This window comes from Hippopotamus amphibius, chromosome 10, assembly GCF_030028045.1.
Source record: "Hippopotamus amphibius kiboko isolate mHipAmp2 chromosome 10, mHipAmp2.hap2, whole genome shotgun sequence".
NCBI classification, from domain to species: Eukaryota; Metazoa; Chordata; class Mammalia; order Artiodactyla; family Hippopotamidae; genus Hippopotamus; species Hippopotamus amphibius.
Genome location: NC_080195.1, coordinates 48,651,960 through 48,672,954, shown reverse-complemented (window position 1 = coordinate 48,672,954; position 20,995 = coordinate 48,651,960). Strand labels below are relative to the sequence as shown.

The 20,995-nt window shown below is 35.3% G+C and overlaps 1 protein-coding gene across 5 annotated transcripts in view; it reads right to left on the bottom strand.

Annotated features, from left to right (window-relative positions):
• Positions 1 to 1,341: 1,341 nt before the first annotated feature.
• The window catches only part of CCDC14 (coiled-coil domain containing 14), a 38,622-nt gene continuing 18,968 nt past the window's right edge, over positions 1,342 to 20,995 (bottom strand). For 3 of the 5 annotated variants that reach the window (XM_057697879.1, XM_057697880.1, XM_057697881.1), the window contains 6 exons: positions 20,158 to 20,662; positions 18,022 to 18,163; positions 10,829 to 10,911; positions 8,779 to 8,997; positions 8,572 to 8,704; positions 1,342 to 2,725 (listed from right to left, as the gene is read on the bottom strand). In XM_057697879.1, coding sequence (XP_057553862.1) covers positions 1,798 to 2,725; positions 8,572 to 8,704; positions 8,779 to 8,997; positions 10,829 to 10,911; positions 18,022 to 18,163; positions 20,158 to 20,662 — 2,010 coding nt within the window. In that variant the 3' untranslated portion in view covers positions 1,342 to 1,797. Of the gene's footprint in view, positions 2,726 to 8,148; positions 8,426 to 8,571; positions 8,705 to 8,778; positions 8,998 to 10,828; positions 10,912 to 18,021; positions 18,164 to 20,157; positions 20,663 to 20,995 lie in introns of those variants that run through there. The other 2 variants (XM_057697883.1, XM_057697882.1) reach the window with 2 other exon arrangements.

The following is a 20,995-nucleotide window of genomic DNA, read 5'->3' as shown; positions in this document are numbered from 1 at the left end:
TTTACAGAATTATTTAAATCCTATACATTCTTTAAGATCCAAATGAAGTTTCTTCTCTTCTAGGTCTTTCACTACCATTTTGGGGCTTCTTTCTACTCTAAACTTCTATGAAACTCATTGTCTATTCCATCCATTTTGCTAGGGCCATATTTCATCTTAAAATTTAACCAAATTCTTCCATGTTTCTATGCCATGTGTATGTTTTTTATCAAATAAACAGTAAGCCCCTGGTAAAGGTCCCTCAAGGATTTTTCCAGTCTCACTTGCTCTTCAATCAAATTATTAACTCCTCGTTAATTGAACCAATAAGCATTAAAAATTTTTCTTTGCATGTCAGGATGCCTGTCCTATATTAAGGGTAAAAGAGAACAATCTTCTTGGATATCATATAATAATCTGAAGAATTTACTTCTACACATGAATAACAACTGAATATTCAGGAATAGACAGATGACACAATTTTCTCCTTTGCTTTCTTATTTTGTATTTCTTAACTGTACTTCTGAACTTATGTGTTCAAGGGTTGTTACCTGTTACTTCCACATAAACCAAGGAATTAATTTATGAACACTAGAAGTAAGAAGTTAAATATATTAATGGATGATTCTGTGAAAACAGTTTAGAATTCATTTACTATTCAGACCTAAGAAATCTCTTTCTATAAAATCTGAACATGTCAAAGAGACTATATCTGGGTCCGTGAGAAGTTGTAGCCCCAACACTTAAAAACCAGCAGGAAGAGGTTCTAGGACCAGCAGAACACCCTAATGCTAAAGCCTGCCCAAGCACTAAATACAATGACACCAGGCCGGTGACTTGTATGAAGTATCAGTGATCGCACAATGCACAGCTTTCTAAGAGTTAAAATGTCCTGTTTACATGGAAGAAGATGATACTGAGTAGTTAGGAAGTGCTGGTTTAGAGAAGCAGAGACCAACCTAACTCATATTATTTATAGAATAGAAAATGTTCTCAGCTAAAGTGCTGAAAAAAAAAAAAAAAAAAAAAAAATTGGTCCAGAAAGGCAGAATTGCAACCAGTGCAAGATTTATAAAATCCATCATGTTCAAATATAATGACAAAAAACAAATAAACACTTCTTATTTAAAAAAACAAATTTCCCAAACTTAAACTTACCTGTTAGCATTTCTTTATCAGTCTGACTTTACTTTTTAATGGTCTTACATGCATTTGTATAAAAATAAAATGCCAAAGCTTTATGAAACCATATGCTAACTTATGATGTTATATATATTTTCTTGGACCAATCAATGTTTTTTAAAAAGATACTGGCACTTTTTCTCTTCAAATAAATGTTTGTATGTCTCACCAATAGCATGAGCCTGTAGCATAGAGCATCCCACATAAAAACACAATGCCATTAAAAAACAAACAGGAAGCCTGAAAGAGAAAAGAAACTCTAGTTTTAATATAGTAAATTGTACCCAGAGACTCCCTTCCCATTACCCTTTAGAACCACCAGAGAATCCTTCCAACCTGCACCCTTAGCCCAGCAGAGTAACAACAAACTCTAATTGCTAAATACTAAATACTATTTATAATACAGTATTTTCCTAGTTACACACAACCTTCTTCTCTTAGCAAATGTCAAATTTCTTAGGACGACTTGTTTTTTAAGCTCCAGTGCCAATATATTCCAATAAAATTCTACTATTCATACAATTTATTATTTCATACATAATTAATATAAAACTTTTCTCTAAAGAAATTTAAAATATACATTCAATGTAGCCAAGTTCTATTCTTAAAAACAACTTTTCTTTTTTTCTGAGTTTACTAATCCAGAAGACCAGTCCTTAAGGACTTCTGGAGTCTAGCAATGTTGGCGTCCAGTGCTGCAAGGCCATTTCGGAAGTCTTGCTCATCACGAGAAGTGAATGTTGAAAAAGAAGAGATGCTCCAGTCAGAGGTTAAGTCAGAATTTAAAAAGCTACCATCAGAGACTGCACTACTTTTCACTTGAATGCTGTTGCTCTGACAAGTGGAGGGGCCGTGACACGCAGCCAATTCCTCTGGCCCCTCAGCGGCCGGAGGGATCCTGCAAATGGCTTCCTTTATTTTCTTGAGGAGTTGCTTGTCCTCCATGTCAGCTGTACAGGAAAGTTTCTCAGGTGCGTCTTCTTCCTTTCTGGAAGTGGAACAAACTCCAGGTGCACACAATTTATCTTCTTTTTCAGCAATGAGTCCACTGACCAGCTGCGGTGGAGCTACACTGACCTGTGGCTGGGGGGATAATCTCTCAGAGAGTGGTGATTTCTTTTTAGAAGTGCTTCTAGCAAAAGGAATGTAAATTGTCTTATCTAAATTACACTCCTCTTCTATTAAAGTCGTAATTTCACTCTCCTCATCAGAATCCTGTTTTGAAAGGGCAGAAGTGATTCCAGGGGCTGATACTTCCTCCATGCTCCTAGTGTTACTATGTTGAGGGCCTTTGGAGGGCAGAACGTTTTCATAGGGTCTATCTGGCACTGTGTTTTCCTCCTTGTTAACTGCAGAGAGTGGCTCTGAATGTGTAATAACAGTGTAGTCTGTCTCTAACTTATTTAGGTAACTCATTATGGAAGTGTGAGCAGGGATGGGGTCATGCTGAGGCTGTTTTTCATAAATGTTCAGAAGCGACGTGGTGAGATTACTCCCAGGCTTGCAGCGGGCAGTGTCCATACTAAGATCTGAGAGGAGCTTTGCCATACTGCTCTGCAAAGTTCTGTTAACAAGAATTGAGTACACTAATTATTTCCTTGTACCCACTTCTTCCATTTATTTAGATATACTTCATCTTTAAAGAAAGTATTTGAGGCAAGCACATGGTTCTTAATATGGAAAAAAGCAACTAAAAGCACAAAATCACAGAATATGCTCTGGAAAGAGTAAATTAAAATAAATGATAAAAGATCTTGGTCTGCATCAAATTATATTATTATATTATATCTAAAAATGGAGGCTCAGAAAAATTTCTCTCCTAAGGTATAGAGATGCTTTATTTTTGAGCAACACTGCAAAATGGTAAACACACCACTCATTTGTTAGTGGATTCTGTTAGTACTTAAATTATTACTTCCTATTCAAAGTATACATGTAAAGGATGCTGGAATAATCCTTGGGGGAGAAAAGGATAGTTAGAGATAATTATCTAGTATGATTAGGTATAAGCAACAGCTGGGCTCCAGGAAAAGTGTAAGGAAAACCACACAGGGTTTGAAGTCAGACAGAAGTGGCATCATATCTTAGCACTATCGCTAGCTGTGATCTTGGGCAAGTCACTAAATCTTTCTGCATCTCAAGTTCCTCAATTGCAAAATGAGGATAACTACTTCAGAATTAGAATGAACATTAAATAAGATAAAATAATAAAACATAAGGGTAAAGTGCTTAGCACAGTTTCAGGCCAAGTGGGTTTTCATTTCATGGCAGCTTTTATTAGTAGTCCTATTAAAACCATTTTATACCAAGGCTTTAGTCTATTTGAATTGAATCATATGTACTCTTAAATACAGATAAGGAAAAGAAGCACACCAACGTAAAAAAGATCCAAAGAACATCAACAGGTAATTTTAAAAGATTACAATTAGCCCATAAGCATGTTCTAAGAGTTCAACTTTTATAAGAGAAATTCAAATTTTTTAAACATGATTTTATTTTATTTGTATTTGTATTTTTTTTTTTTGGCCTATCAAGCTCACATAGGAAAATAAGAATATCCATTGTTAGAGAAGCTTGCTGAGGCACGTACTACTAGTGGGAGTGTATACTCTCCTAGCAAACCGGCAATATATCAGAAGCCTTAAAGATCTGTATGTATATCCCACACCTTTCGATTCACCAAGTTGTACTTCTAGGAATTTATCCTACTGCTACTCACCAAGAGGCTACACCCAAAGATAAATTTACAAATATGTAATTTATAATAGAAAATAGATGGACTTAATATCTTCAAATACTGTGGACTGGTTTAGGTAAACTACGGTCTAACTATTGATACATCATAGCCATTTATAGCCATGTTGTAGAGAATATTTATTGATAGGAAAATGTTCATTATACAAGGATAAATCTAAAAGAGCAGGCCATAAACAGCACAGTCACAATACTATTTGTGTAAAAATAGTTACACACATCCAAATACAATACTAAAAGGAAATCTCTATACAAAACAGCAGTGACTATATCTTTGGATATAGAATGAGTGATTCTTTTCCTACAAAAGGAAAAAAACAGTTTTTTTCCAACCTGGCTTACACTGTCATCTTAAATATGCTATGTTTTGAGTTCTGATTGCCCTTCAAATGGCAATGACCAGCCACTTTTTCTCATACCTCTTTCAAGAAGCTAATAAGCTACTATTAAAAGATAAAAAATATGCTATAGAAACGTATCTTTAAAGAAATGCTGTAATGAATAATGACCCACTAGTTAATTCAACCAGACTGCAAGCTGCAATTTTTATTTTTATTTATTTTTAGAAAAGAAATCGTTATGTTGAAGTTCCTTTCCAGATTTAAATAAAAATGTTATCTTTGCTGTGTACAAAATCTGCGATACAGAAAAGAAGGAAGGGACACTGTAATAGTGTTTAATCTCTGGAAATTAATAGCAATCACTAAGCTTCTCATGTGTAAACAAAATGCGACTCACTATTGTCTTTGAAATTAAAAGAAAAATCTCTGTAAGTAAAGAGATAAAAATATGCCAAAAATTAAATAAGCAATACAAGCACCTAAACAGCTACAAAATAATTATATCTGTGTTTCTATTATATGAGACTCAGCTAAACACACTGATTTTTAATGCTTGGAAAACTGGCACATTTTCATAATAAGAAATGTAAAGTTCTTCCTTGGCTATTTATACAAATATACTAATTTAAATAACAACACTTATAAGAGTGCTCTCAGAAGCTATTAGAATATTTACTATTTACTGAAAAAGTATTAATTTCCTCATATTTTATAGGTTTTATAACATGTATTCTAGTAAAATCTTAAAAAAGTGATAAAGATGTTTTTCAAAACTATTGAAGGCTGAAGAAAGCGAATTTGTTCAGAACTTGTGTGTGAAACGTCTAGTTCCATTATCCCTCCCCAGTAGTCTGAGAAAGGCATTAAAAAATTTTGTGAAATCTGAGACTCTTTAACACATACTCTATATATATATGTGTATATACACACATATATATACACACATACACACCTACCTGACGGAGGTGTATGGCTATAGGGAAAAGATATGGGGTAGAGGAACAGGAAGATTTATCTGTATTGTCAGATGTCACTGCTTTACTCTCTAATGTCAAAAGTAAAATTTAAATGGTCACAGTAGCCCAGCTATAGTACTGGAGATGTTCCTATGCAACTGAATTGCATAGGGTACAACCAAACATATTATAAATCCCCAGTGTGGGTGAATTTTGACAATTGAGCTCCAAGAGCATTTTTGTTTGTTTTGTTTTGCTCTTTAATTTAAAGGGCAAAACAAAAATTGCCATCAGTGGGTGTACTTAGCATTTTGAAGCTAGTACTGAATCTTCAGAAAATGCAGTGGTGGAACTATAAGACACTGTGCTAAGCCTGCCCACTATGCTTCTCTAATCACATGTTTAATAGGTAAGCTAGCAGTCATGAGGCAGAATTTACGCTCAGTGTAAAAAAGAAAAGGTCCTTAACAACAATGGAAAAAAACTGACAGGAAAGTTCTTGAGAGTCTTAAGAAAAGGAGAACAAAATGTCTAGATCTAACATTTTAGACATAGTCTTTTCTAAAAGCAGATAATGTGTAAGAATTAATGACCTTTCTCAGTTTCTATGTTTCTATGTTAGGGTAAATATTAAGAAAAGGATCCAATTGGCCAGTGAATCCATTTTCATTCCTAATAAACACGGGGAAAGGCAGACTGTGTGTTATTTGGGAAGAATGAGCAGGTACTAAGGTGTCTTCTTAAAAAGGCAGAAGAATCTCGCAGTAACGGGTCATCTTCTCTCAGAGAGAAGCTGTCCTTTTCAAAGCAGGAAGCAAGGCTAGCTAAAGAGGGAATCTGAAGTCTTAGCTGAGGTCCAGCTCAGGTCCCATCCAGTGTAAAAGTCAGGGAGGTCCCTTCATTTCTTTGGGTTTCCATTTATGCTAATTTCTAGAATAACTGTACTTGCTCTGAAAACTGTTCTTACATTTTTGTTATCAATTTTCTTCACAAATGTACCACATGTTAAATCGTATTTAGTCCAGTTTATCCTTAAAACAAAGATGTTATTTCCCTTCATACATCATCAAAGTACTAGAATAAGCTTTCTGCTTAACAATGTGGATATTTAGAAACTAAAATGATGAAATATTTTTGTGTGTGTTTCACACGCATGTATTTGGACCACAGTATACAATAAATGTTCACTGAATAAATGAATAAGCAAATGAACCCATGCATTTATCCACCCATCTCCCAGGTGAAAAAACACTAAGGTTTACTTAGACTAGATTAGGTATAGAGTCGTCACCAGCAATAAACTGTTTTAGTTAAGACCATGCCATGTGTGAGGGTGAAAGAAACCTGGCTAGTAATAAAAAAGATGTGAGTTCTAGTCCCAGCTTGTTATTAACTCTCAATTAACATTTAGCTTGCACGGCCCCAGTTTCCCCAACCATGAAAATGCAGATATTTAAATCCTTCCCCATAGATGAGGACAAATGAAATAACAGAGAGAGGACTTTGAAAAAAATCCAAGTGCTTTATAAATAAAAGACAACATCAGCTTCTGATGTCACGCCCATAAAGGAGCTGGGTTTAGTAGTATGAAAAAAACAACTGAGGGACAAAAACTCCCAGGGAGCTAGAACCTCTGCTTCACTTCAGGCTTGGGGCCGACAACCCTGCCCCTTAGAATGAGGAGGTGCTCCCAGGGACACCTAAGCAACCGCCCATGGAACCTGACTGTGTTATCTTGCTGTCCTGTTTTTCTTTTCCAAACTGACTATATACCATGTATACTTTAATACATATTTTTAAAAAGGTATTTAAAAAGTTACTTTTTAACTTTTAAAAAAGTTTATTACGATATAATTCATAAACTATAAAATATGCCCTTTTAAAGTGTACAACTTAGTGGGTTTTTTAGTGGGTTGTACAATTCATAGAGTGGTACAACCATAACCTCTACCTAGTTTCAGAACATTTTCATCACCCTCGGAAGAAACTCTGTACCCATTAGCAGTCACTACCCATTCTTCCCCTCTTCCCCCAGCCCCTGGAAACTACTAATCTACCTGTTGTTTCCATGGGTTCGCCTATTCGAGACATTTCTTAGAAAAAAAAATCATATAATATGTGGCTTATTGTGATTGGCTTCTTTTACCATAAGTACTTAAAAGTAACAGAGTCTTTACCCCAAATTACTCCTCAGAAAAAAGAAGATGCTTTTCTTTGGAGACCTTATAAAGACTTTCATAAGAAGGGACATTCTCCTAATTACTTCACTTTGAACAAGAGTGGTATAAGCCAATATTTTAGAAACTCTGACTAGAGCCTAATTAATTATAATACTACAAGGATATAAAAGTGTCTTTTGCTTTTTTCACTGTTCGATAAAAGTTTGAGTGAAATTACTCTGTGAAAGATGAACGTGGGGAAAAAAAGCAATATTTCTATATTAACAATAGCTTATATAAAGTCATTTCAAATATGCTTACAAAACTAATATTAAATATATTATTATATTATTAATATATGTATATTTCATCTATTTTCCTAAAAGTTTATAGTTCAAAGTTAGGGAAAAAAGTTTATAATTCAAAACAGGTCTTCTCATTTGAAATACAAAGAAGATTGTTTTATATTCAGGATTGTTTTATATTTAGAACTATGAATTTCCAGGATCATTCAAAGGCATGGTCAGATCTGATGATATTCAGGCCCAAAATAACTGACTTCCCTAGGATTTAAAAAATTAATTGAAAATCCAATTCCTGTACACCATCTCAAGAAAAAACTGAACTTTATAAGTGTATATCATATAAAAATTGAGTTAGGTGGTTTTATTTACTTAAGACATGTTAAGGAATAAAGGGATCTTAGGAGTTGCTGCCAACTCCCTCATTTTACTGATGAAACGAATGAGGCTCAGAGGCTAAATGACTTACCCAAGATCCTGTGAATGAGGGCTTCCTGTGCTAAGTGCTTTTCATGAATGATTTCTTAGTCCTCCTAGCAACCTTAATCATGTCCCCACTTTACATGCAAGGTTTAGAAAGGTTAATTATCTTGCTCGAGGTCATACAGCAAATACACGGTAGAGCTAGGATTCCACTCAGGTTTCTCTAGCTTCAGACGGCTCTTAACCATCTTGCTGAACAAGTCTTTAGCTCCTCATCAGAGGCCTTTTCACATGGTTAAAAAAAGCATTTAGCCATGTTTGGAATTTAACTTAATCAGAACAGAAGAAAACATCATTAGAAATTAGCAAAACACTGAGAAAAGGGTAGGGGCAAGAAGGCAGGTCCGAAATTATTTTGAAGTTTATAAATACATTTAACAAAAGGCATAAGTTATTCAAATGATGTCAATATTACCTGGTTAATTCTCTTAGTCGAGCCACCTCGGCATCACGCTGACGTAATGTTATTCCCAATATCTGATTTTCCTTTTCTGCGGCTTCTAACTTAAACCGGGAGCTTTTCACATTGACTAAGGCTTCCTCCAATTCTAAAACAACAAAAAAGTTTTAGTTTCCTTGTTACTTTTTAAAAAGTGACCATAACGATAGTTCAAACACATACCAATTTTCATTCTTGTTGTCTCGATGTCAAATTGCTGTTTATTTTCAAGTAAAGTTTGATCTTTCTCTTTAAATATATCAGCAAATTTTTTGTTTTCATCTTTCTGACTTTCTATCACTTTTAAAAGCTCTTCATTTTTACTCTGTAGTAATTCTTGGCTCTTTAGTGACTCCTGTAATTGATTTTGCAGTGACTTATTCAATGATTGAAGAGAAAACACTGTAAGACAAAACAGGTCAAATAATTATTACCCCAATTTTAAAAAGTACAAACCTGGAAAAGATCTTTTTTTTTTCAAAAGAAAAGGCTTGGAATTTATTGATTTTGCTTAACAATTATATGCTTGAGCAGTTCTATGTAAATACTAAATGTGTTTTAAAAAACTGATTGGCAGAAGTCCTATCCTTCTTCTCTAATTGATATTTCAGGCATTAATTCTTTTTTACCCGAAAGAATAATACATACGCAAAGTAAAAAAAGTTCAAACACCACGAAATAACAATGATACCAAATGATTCTCAGTGAAAAGTCTCCCTTCCCACCCCACCTCCACTCTCCCCTAGGAAGCAAGCAATATTAACTTTGACATCTTTCTGGAAAATAGTTTTGCATATAACATATATTTAAAGCTAAATGAATCATACTATACCCATAGTTTCTAACCTTGCCTTTCCCCTCCCACCCCCATAAGACTGTTAGATATCAGCACACAGATCTATCTCATTCTTTTTAATGGCTATAAAATGGCACTTTTCATTTAACAACTGCAGCCTTGAGTGAAGTAGAATCTGGACATCCCAGTGGTGGACAACAGAGACATGGTTCCTGCTCTCATGGAGCTGTTAGCAAACAAGTCATTATGAATAGTAACATATGCTCTCAAGGCAACAAGAAGGAAATAGTAGAGAATAAAGAGAGAGAAGCTACTTAGAATGGCAACCACTAATCTCTTCACTTCCCATCTTGGCCTCCTCTCTCCCACCTATCCCCATCGTTTATTCACAATGGAACCAGAGTGATCTTTTCCAAAATTATTCTGGTGAAGTTTAACACGTTTATAAAGTGTGTTCTGTTGGGTGCTCATATTTTGTTTTACTTCTTTGTAAGTGACATTTTTCTGTATTAGGAAAATCAAGCCTTTGTCATATCACATATTACAAAAAAAAATTTCCCCATTTTGTTGGTGCTTTTTGAATGTAATTATAGTTTTGCTATGCATAAAATGAAAAAGATTTCTGAGACATGCTTTATCAATCTTTCCTTTACAGCGCACAAGTTTTTATCAGGCTTAGGAAAAATTCCTAAGAATACCAAAAAAGTTCTTATCTTTCCCTCTAGCACTAGTACTTTCTTTTTTCTTTGCTTTTACTTTAAGCTCTATGATCCATAAGGACAATTTGGCAATATCTGTCAAAACTGCAACAGTACATACCCTTTGCCTCAGCAATTCTATAGCTATAATATACAAAAACAGTCAAACGTGCACAAAGACATATGTACAAGGATTTTCACTGCAGGATTATTTGTACCGGGAAAACGGGGAAAGTACCTAGATATCTATCAGCAGAGGACTTTAACTATATTATGAGAGAGCTACATAAACAGGATACCTAAATAGTTCTCAAACAGAAACAGTTATGTATTTTGATAGAGAAAAATGTCCACTATATATTAAGTGAATAAATACAAGCTGCAGGAGTATATACAGTGTAATCTCATTTTTACAAAAGAAAAGTACATATATAGTTCTATTAGTGCTCATCTGTTAGTAGATACTCAGCAAGTATTTATGAAATAAATCAATTACCTGTGAAAGGAAATACAGTCTTTTTAAAAAAAAATAGGGGTGTATTATTGGGAGGAGATAGCACGAATCTTTTATTTTTGTGTTTCCGCAGTAGTTTAAACTTCAATATTATTCCTATTTTTTTAATGTTGAGTTTTAACAAAAAGTCCACATAAGACAAAGTAATTAAGAAAGTTCAATTCTTTGCCAACATTTCCAGAGCCACAAAGAATTTACCATCAATTCTTAAGTTGTTTTACCTACATTCAAGGTTGCATTCCAGAGAACCAGATGCCTTTCGAGTTTTCTCTCGTTCTCTAAGTTGCTGGTTCAAAATTCTCAACTGCCTAAACGAAATAATGAAGAAACATGACTGCAAGAATTCCAAGCTCATTTAACAGTATACATTTGACAACACAAACAGCGGCTCCCACTAGGACTGCATAAGTCCATCTTATCCCCTAAACATAAGACAAAAGCCAAATAAACAAAACAACAAAACCACACTACTGCTATCATTATAAGGCCTGAGATCATTTTTAAAAGATTGCCTGGGATAACATAAAACCTCCCCTCACTAGAAAACAGTTAGCTTATTTTTTCCCTTCCCTTTTTTGTTCTCTTATCTTTTCAGTGATTTCCTTGTTTTTCTCTATTTCTTTCATTTCTATCTCCTCTTGCTATTTTCTTCTTCTGTCTTCCTTCTCAGGAAGTCTTTTCATTACTGTAGTAATTATCTACTTATAAAACAACAAAAGGAAGTGTTTACTTCTAAGAAGTTAACACCTAAAAAAAGTTATCTCCAGTATCTTTCCCGAATTATTTACCTGGAAATATTCTGCGCTGAAGTATTATTGTTATGAAATCTAAAATGATAGATCCTACCTCACATCATTTGTATGTGTTAATTCAGGATGGATTAAAGAGCTAAACAAAATATAAAGACAAAAAGCCAAATCCTAACTACACAAGTTTTAGGTGAAAATCCATAAAATCTTAAAAAGTGGGAAAGGCATTCCTAAGCAGGACTCAAAATCCAGCAACCACCAAGGAAAAAAATGAAGGATTTAACTACATCAAAATTTGAAGCTTGTTCTAGAATTAGCAGTCTAGAAGAAAATACCTGCTACATATATAATAGACAAAGGGTCTGTAACATTTAAGAACTCCTACAAATCAGTAAGAAGGGAAATGAAACGTCACCAATGATAAGAATGGGCAATTCACATAAGAAATAGAAATGGCCAATAAGCACATGAAAAATGCTCAGCCTCACTAGTATGAAGAAATGCAAATTTAAAACAGGAGATATTTTATGGCCACAGGATTGACAAAAATAAAAGGAAATTACACTTTTTGCTGGTGACAGTATAGGGAAATGAATTATCTCAATTGGTAGGAGTCTACTGGTATAAGCATTTCAGATGGCAATTTGGCATTATCCAACAAAATGTAAAACGTTCACAATCTGTGAGAAAATAATTCTAGCTCTATGTTATCTAGCCTCAGAAATAGTTGTATATATGCAAAATTATCTACAATCTTGTAGATATATACAAAGATGTTCACAACAGCAATATTTAACAGTGAGAAGCTGGAAAATGCTTAAAATGCTACATAAATTATGAAATATCCATACTATGAAGTACTAATACACAGGTATTTTAAAAAAGAGACCGTCATAGAAAGATTTGCAAGAGAAATTATATAGTGAAAAAAACAAACTACAGAACAATAGTATAATATGATCTCATTTTTGTTTTAATAAAATTCTGCTTTTCTGAAAAGGTTTTTCCTTTCTAACAAAGAGTGCAGATCTAGAACAGGCAGCATAGACTGGTAACCCATAACTCCAACTGGAATGCTTCTTTTGATATTTTCCAGAAAAATAGCAGGTCCTTGTATACACCAAGTGTGTGACGGCAGCTTTGCTTGACAGTTCTCTATGTCCCTGGTCAGATTCTGCTCTCCTCTTCTCTCTTACAAGCTCCTGTGCCCGAGCTGAGAAGCATAATAAAACTGCTCCCATATTTGAGAAAATATTCCCTCCAGCCTAACTGTACCACCAGCTACTCTCTTCCTTCTCATTCCCAGCTTTCAGGGCCACACTTTCAAAAAATGATTGCTCTATAAAAATGATACCTGATAAAAAAACAAGAGTCTTTTAAAGATGGATAATGTTACACATGCAATTTAAAAGTATGTATTGTATTTAAGTTTACTTTCCATAATAGAAAAGAATATGAAAAAGAGTGTATGTACCATATATGTATAACTGAATCACTTTGCTGTACAGCAGAAAGTGACACATTGTAAATCAACCATACCTCAATAAAGTGAATTTTTAAAAATTATTCCTGAACAGCCTAAAATAAAGGAAATAGGATATGAAAAACACTGATTTTGGAATTTTTATCGTCAAGATTACTAACACAGTCTATTCTGAGCCCTTAATTCCACAGTTGTTTCAGTTCTATGTATAGATTCAATGTTCATCTCTAACCTACTCCTTTATCTGAACTTACCTCTTGGTTGACTAGACTTTGCCATTCAAGAATCTTTCTGTTTCTAAATGAGGCCAAGGGTACTGTATTTCCTAAGTTCTGTCACTTTGGAATACGACTGTCACCTTTACACTAAAAGGATCACTGGACCACAGACCTTCTTTTCCCTTACAACTTTGTAAATGATGTTCTGTCATATTCCGACAATGAACATCGCAGTGAAAAGGCTGAGGCCAATCTGATATTTTCCTCCTTACGATTTGCTTTTATTTTGAGTGTCTGTAAAAGTTAAATTTTTTTGTCCTCAAGGTGTAGTAAGTTTACCAGCATGTCTTGGTGTTGATCATTTTGCACAGTTCTTCTGAGAATCTGTATACTCTATTGATCTATTGACACAGATCTTTAGATTAGTAAGTTTCCCTTTATTTATCTTTTAATGTTGTCTTTAACCTATTCATTCTCTTCTCTTTTGCAGGAACACTAATTATGCCAATTTTGCATCTCTTTTGTTTCTCTTCCATGTATATCATGTTCTTAATAATAATTTTTAGATCTTTTTCTATTTTTTTGGTATGATTTCTTCAAGCTTATCCACCACGTGTTCAGCCATTTAACAAATATTTATCAGAGTGAGTGCTAGGCACAATTCTCGGCACTAGAAATACAGCAGCAGACAAAAAAGGCAAAAATTCAGCCTTCTCAAATGCACTGAGACAAAAAGGAGAAAAGAGGTTATCAGGGGCTGGGGGGAAGGGAGAAGGGGAGTTACTTTTAGTGGGCACAGAGTCTGTGTTGGGGATGAAAAAGTTTGGGGTACAAATAGTGGACATGGGTACACAGTATTGTGAATGTATTTAATGCAGTGTACACTTACAAGTGGTTAAAAAGATAAATATTATGTCATATATTTTACCACAATAAAAATAAATTAATAAAAAATATTTAAAGGATTTGTGAAGAGAAATAAGCTAAGGCTTACAGAAGACCGTGAACTATGAATTTAGTAGCAATTGAAACAGAAAGATTTGGGGGGAGAAAGCAAAACACGAAAACCAACAAAACAACAACAAAATTCAGCCTTCATATTGCTTAGGTTCTAATGGAATATAATATATCTGACTTGATGTTTGTTTGGTGTTAATTTATTCGTTTCTAACAGGGCTTTCATTTCTGTAATTTTTCACTTTTTTATTTTTCCGAGGTTACCTAATCCACTTTTCCTCTCCTCTTACTGTCTTTTCTTCTTGAAGCACTCTCTCTTTTCAATCTCTCTCTTCCTGCTTCTAAGAGACTCTATTATATTTAATTTCTTTGAAACTATATAATACCATTTCAAGTTTTCCTGGGTTTTCTTTGGGTGATTTGTCTTGTGATGTTTATTCTTGACCTGCCTTTGTCCCCTCTGTCAATTTGTTTATTTTGAATATTATACAACTATCTCTCCCCTTTCATAAATTCTTTCTTCCCATAGCTTTGGTGGCATCACTCTCTCCCAGTTTTCCTGCTACTTCCCTTGTCAGCTTTCTTTCACAGGCTCCTCTTTGTGTGTTCTTTCCTTATAAAGCTGTTATTTCCCAGCAATTCACCCTTGGCTGGGTTCACTCTCCATACCTTTTTGATGAATTCATCACTTACATGCTGATAATAAATCACTTGCTTTTAATTATTACTGTCTCCAGCGCCTACACAGTGCCAGATATGTAGTAAATGCTCGATAAAAACAGGGTCAGTGAATAACTCCCAAGTCAATGTTTCTATCCTGGATCTTGTCTCCGATGGTCTAAATGATACATCCAGCTTGTCTAACTCTTAATTCGTTGGCTCTCGCATTACATCTTCTAGCTCAAAAATAAAATGAAATAAAAAACAAACAATCTATTCTTCCTCTAGTTACCTCCATCTGGAAGAATTATGTTACTATATGTCAAATTACAAGGCCAACAGACTGAATGCCACACCCCAGCTCCTCGTATTCACTTCCATTTCATTTCTCCGTTCTGTGTGGGTTAAGAATGGTGTCGTATTTGAGTCTAAGATGAGGAGATGGTCATGAATTCTAACTTGCCCTTTAAATATTAAGGCACTCTCTGGCCTAACTGGAACCCCCACAGCCCTCATCCAGGAAATTTTGGAATGTGCCAGGGCTTTTGATGGTCACAATGAAGGCAGTGCTACAGACATTTTATAGGTAGGGACTAGGAAGGCTAAATGTTGAGTACCGTGTCAGGAGTCTCACATAAAAACTGTCCAGACCTAAATGCCAAAGAAACAATGCAGCCAGCGATTGCTTTTTAAGCCACAAGATGGCAATAAACACCAAGAAAGTCCTGAAAGATCAGTTTTCTGGCTAAAAAGGAATAGGAAGTTTCAAAATATCCAAACCAAAAAAAAAATTTTTTTTTATTAAAATGCGGAAAAATGCTTTTGAATGAGCCTATGTATTTCGACTTTCATTTGTAATGGAGACTACAGATGACTCTTTGCAAATAAAGATGACCAAAGAGGCACAAAAACTCCTGTGTGTCTGCTGGAAATCTCATTTTGCTAAAAAGAGTATGTCTGACAAATTCCTCAGTTTTTAATAATTTCATTTTTAGAAGATCAGGTAAACAGTGGCAGAACTATGCTATATAATCTTTGTTCTCTAAGGACACAGCCAAAAAGCTTTAACGCCAAATCTGAAAAATTAGGTTAGACATCAAACTAACACCTTTTTAAAAAATTAAAAACAAGCAGTGCCCAATAAAGTAGTAAGTCTCATTTTCTTAAGTGGCTTATAAATTAGCTCCTAAAGCAATCTGAAAATGTTCTAAGGAATAGAAATAAATAACCACCATTGACATTTCCCATGGTCACAGTGTTAAAATAGATTATATATATGGAGACTAAGTTCTGGTATGTTTGTTTAAGAAATGGATTATTTGGGCTTCCTAGGTGGCGCAGTGGTTAAGAATCCGCCTGCCAATGCAGAGGTCACGGGTTCGATCCCAGCTCCAGGAAGATCCCACATGCCGCGGAGCAACTAAGCCCGTGTGCCACAAAAAAAAAAAAAAAAAAAAAGAAAAGAAATGAATTATTTGATAGTCATACCTTTAAAAACAAACTTTAAAAATATTTATTTATATATTTACTTATTTTGGCTGCACTGGGTCTTGGTGCGGCACATGGCATCTTCAGTTGCAGTATGTGGGATCTTTCAGTTACAGCATGCAGGCTTCTTAGTTGCAGCACACAAACTCTTAGCTGTGGCAAGCATGTGGGATCTAGTTCCCCAACCAGGGATTGAATCTGGGCCCCCTGCATTGGGAGTGCAGAGTCTTACCCACTGGACCACCAGGGAAGTCCCCATAGATGTTTATTTTAAACGGATTACAGTATATTCTTCTGTTCCACAAAATACACCCAAATACTGATGCATAAATAAATCAGTCTCTACCTCCTAGGAGAGGCAATGCAGAAGCGTAGAAATTCAGATCAATGCACTCTAAAATCGAACTGCCCACGTTTGAGTTTTGTCTCTGTTACATCTTAGGTATGTGCCCTTGGGTTAAGTTACACAACCTCTCTCTGCCTTGGTTTCTTCATCTGAATAAGAATAACATAACACCTACCTCACAGAGCTGCTGTAAGAATTTAGAGCTGACACATGTAAAGGATAATAGCCTAGCACATAAGAAACATTCAATAAATGTTAATGTAGTATTGGCTGTTACCATTATTATTATTTACACTTGGTTTTGATTTTGAAAAACTAATGCTTTATTATAGGAATCCTTTAGGTGAGGACTGAAGACACTATTACTAGAATGTAAACCAGCAACCCCATTATATACCATAGTGAGTAGAGCCCAATGATCTTTAGAGGAATAACCCTAAGCAGAGGCATTTCACCAGGTGCCACGCCTTTACCAGCCCCAGACCCATGAATTTAAGCTATCCTTCAACGAGGAGCCCTATTTTGTTGCTTTCCAGTTTCTTAAAATGTTTATGCAGGTCCATGCAGTTCCTATCCGGTACAATGTCTCCAGCTCACGCAACTGTAATGCCGTACCAGGGCACACTCACACATCGCGGTGCTGCACAAGCACCTGAGAGTGTGCTCCAACCCTCTGCCAAGTACACTGACAGTCACCGGAGCAGCGGCCTTGCTGATCATCACTGCAATGTTTGAAGTTAAGATATTACTGATAACATGCAAGTGATTTCTATATTTCAAGATTAGGTACCTAAACAAACTAAAGCTGTAATTTCAATGTAAGTTAAGGTTGACAAAAGAAAAGTGACCTAAGAATTTAAATGAATTTTTTCCTATGTCTGAGTGTCTCACCCATATTAGGTTCTCCTTCCGTTCAGAGTGTATGGGAAGTATGAGAAAATTTCACATCCCAGGTCGTTATGTTAGGCAGGGCCATACTCCTCAGTTCAGCCTATAAACTATAAGTAGAAGTGAGACTGTCGTACTTCAGGGCATGTAAGGGTTGGGGTGCCACATCCATGTCCTCTTTCTCCTGAAAAACATGTCCTGAGACAGTGGATCCTAAGACAGAGGGAACGTAAATCCTGAGTCACAGGATGAAGGAGAGCCTCTCCTGACCCGTGCTGGTCTTGGTGCAAGGCAGACATGAACTCTTGCTGTGCTATGCCACTGAGATTTTAGAGTTTGTTACTGTATAGCCTAAACTAGCCTGATAAATACCCTGAGCTAGTTCATTTCCTCTCTATTCAACACCAAGATGTGAAAAAGGTGGGAAAAAAGATGTACTAGTGGGCAGAAGTAATGGAAGAGTTAGAGAATGCCAGCAACATTTGGAAAATGGGGAAGAAAAAGTAGAAACTCAGTGAGACAGTATATCTATTTTCCTTATGAAGCCCTAGATATCTCATTAGGCACTTTTGTTCCGGCCATGGGACACCTTTGCATGGAGATAAAAAAATTCAAAAAACAATTCCTACCTGCGTAAATGAGCATTTTCACTTCTTAGTGGTTGCATGGCCAGTGCTATTTCAACCTGCACATTTGTGTTTCCACTTACTGTTGGAAGCAGAGATATACACAACTCCAGTTCTGCAATCAACCTCTGAATTTCTGAATCTTCTATAAAAGGCAGAAGAAATGAGTGAAGACAGTATTATAAATTGTTTCTGGGTAAGATTATTCACATGTATTAGTAAAAAAGAAGACATTTCAGATACATATATACGTGCTATAAACAAACCCAACCCGGTTATTTATGAATTATTATAGGAATCCTATTTTCCTCTTTCCTGCAGCCTACATTTCCTTATGGAGAAGAATCTAAAGACATTAAGTTCAATAAACTAAAGATTAATCTTAAGTCACAGAATTATTATATCAGTGATTCTTCAGTTAAAGTGTCTAGTAGGAAGATGATTTATATATATGTCCTAGTTCACATTTACCAAAGACTATACTAGACTCCTATAATTGCTAAAGGGTTTTCTATAGTTGATTACAGTATTAACATTTACAACACAAACTGTGATCCTGGCACAAGCAAATAATTTACTTCAGGTGATTCAATCTGGCAATATATTGAGGGAGGGTCTACTAAGATAAGGCTTTATTATTTAATTTTACAAAGTAGATTTAATACAACCAGCCACACTTCATCTGATGTAAGCATCAAAAGCAGTATCATTTTTGTTATTAATTGTGGGGAGTGGATGGTTTGGGAGGTGGCAAACAGACACAGGTAGAAGGTAGATTTTAGATCTTTTGTCCTTTTATTTTTGTCCCCTCATTTCTATTCAAATTTTCTGTGAACTGAAAACATTTAATAAACATAACTGTCTGATAGCCAAAAGAAGTAAAGTACATTCTAATTGCAAAAATTTACTCAATTCCATGAGTACTTTAACACCCTGATGGAAAGTTTACACGCACACAGTAAACAACCGTGCCCAATTACTGAGCAAACTTCTACCAGTCGTCCGTGCAGTGGTTTTGCTCATAAGTAATGGAGGCAGAGACCTGGGCACCACCATTTTCCAACAATGTACCTTAGTCAAATTACTTAACTCTTGAAGCTTAGGTTTCTTCATGGTTAAATGGAGATAACAAAAGTACCTCATGAGGTTGCTGAGAGGATTAAATGAAATACTGCTCTAAGCCTCAGTTTCATCTGTAAAATGGGGACAATAGCAGTACCTCATGGGGTTGCTGTGAGGATTAAATGAGATAATGCATGTAAAACACATAGCACAGTGCTGGGCACACGGTAAGTGCTCAGTAAATGATAGCTAATATTGTTACTATTATTATTGTTACCAATGGTTAAGTATTTGGTAAAGAGTAATAAATTGAAAGTCTGAAAACACAAGAGATTTTAATATATTAAACCACTGGATTAATAGTGCTGCGATTCTACAGATAAATTGTAAGATTTGGTGCATTTTTTTGTCCACGTGCAAATATTCGGTATTCAATCAGTGCTTACACAATCAACTACTGTGCTTTCTAGATGACAAATCTGTAACTCACTCCAAACGAAAGCCATTATTTAGAATATACACACATAGTGAAAACAAATGAATATGACCTGGCTCAAATATCTCATCACTCCACCCAAGACATTCTTCTTGATTTAACTAAAAAATCCCAAGAGGGAATTGAAAAGGGCATAAAAAGATTTAGATTCTTTCTCAAAATGAGATTTGTTAAACATTGTAACAGTTGGTTATTAAAGAAATAATGAGAGGAAAATTTCTGCACCTTTTTAAAATGGAAAACATTATCATTCTGTTCTAGGTTGTTAATCATGTTTAGGGATCCTCTAGCCCCTTAAAGTTTAATTCTATACATTTTCTTTGGTTGACTCTTTTCAAGGTCCCTTTGAATCAAGTAGAGTGAATACACACTTGCAAGTAAAAGACTGATATTCCCTAGCACATTTCAAATCCACAGGAAACAAGAGGGAGCAAAACCTAAAAAATAAGAATAAAACAGACAAAACTCATTTCCTCCTTAGCACAAGACATACTTCTATGGAAAATATCACAAACTCTTTGTTGATCATTCTGAATTTAAATAACATGCTACACAAAATTATAAAGAAAGTACCTATCTACCTTGTTCTGCTACCAGGGCCTTAAGCTCTCTCAACAAATACTTGATAGTTCTAACTTTTTCAGTGCTCTGGTTCACATTTTTTGCCATCTGCACATCCTTTATTCTTGAATCTCGCACAGGTATGCTTAAATCCTTTCCTTCACTTCTGACCTCTCCAATTTGTTCTTTCGCACATTTTTCTTCATGAGTAGCCAAGAAAGCTGGCTGTGATACGGTGGCGCTGCAGCAAGTCGGACTGTCCAGATGAGAATGCAACAGTTTCACATATGTTTGGAAACATTTTAGTAGGTCCGGTTCCTTAGGAACTCTTTGTTGCGGCAGAATTCCATTAGCAAGACCCGGCGGCTGAAATGTTGGGGCAGCTGGATTGTCAGTTTGGGGCAGGCTACATGGAACTCCAAGACTAGTACTGAAGGAATTCCTTAGAACATCATCAGTACAGTTCACAGGAATTGTTGTTCTACCTTGTGATGCAAACTGGGTGTCACCATCAGTCTGAACTTCCTAAGGAAAGAAAAAAACAAATTAAGCCTTCAAAATTGTGAGCACTGACTTGTAGGCATTAACGGTAATAAACTCAAATGAAAACTGTTAGAAGATGACATTTGCAGGATGGAGTTATAGATTACCAGTGAATAAGCTGAATTTCCCCTCAGCAAAATATTCTAGCTTTTTAAAGCTTAATTAGTTTACTCTGCAATATGGGAACATTATAAAGCCATGACTACATTAGATTGTTTACAAATATCACACACGATTTAAAGGCATCAATAATTAGTCTAGTTTGGGACTAAAACAAACTTCCACTTTGGGAAATTACAATGTAAGAAAATAAGC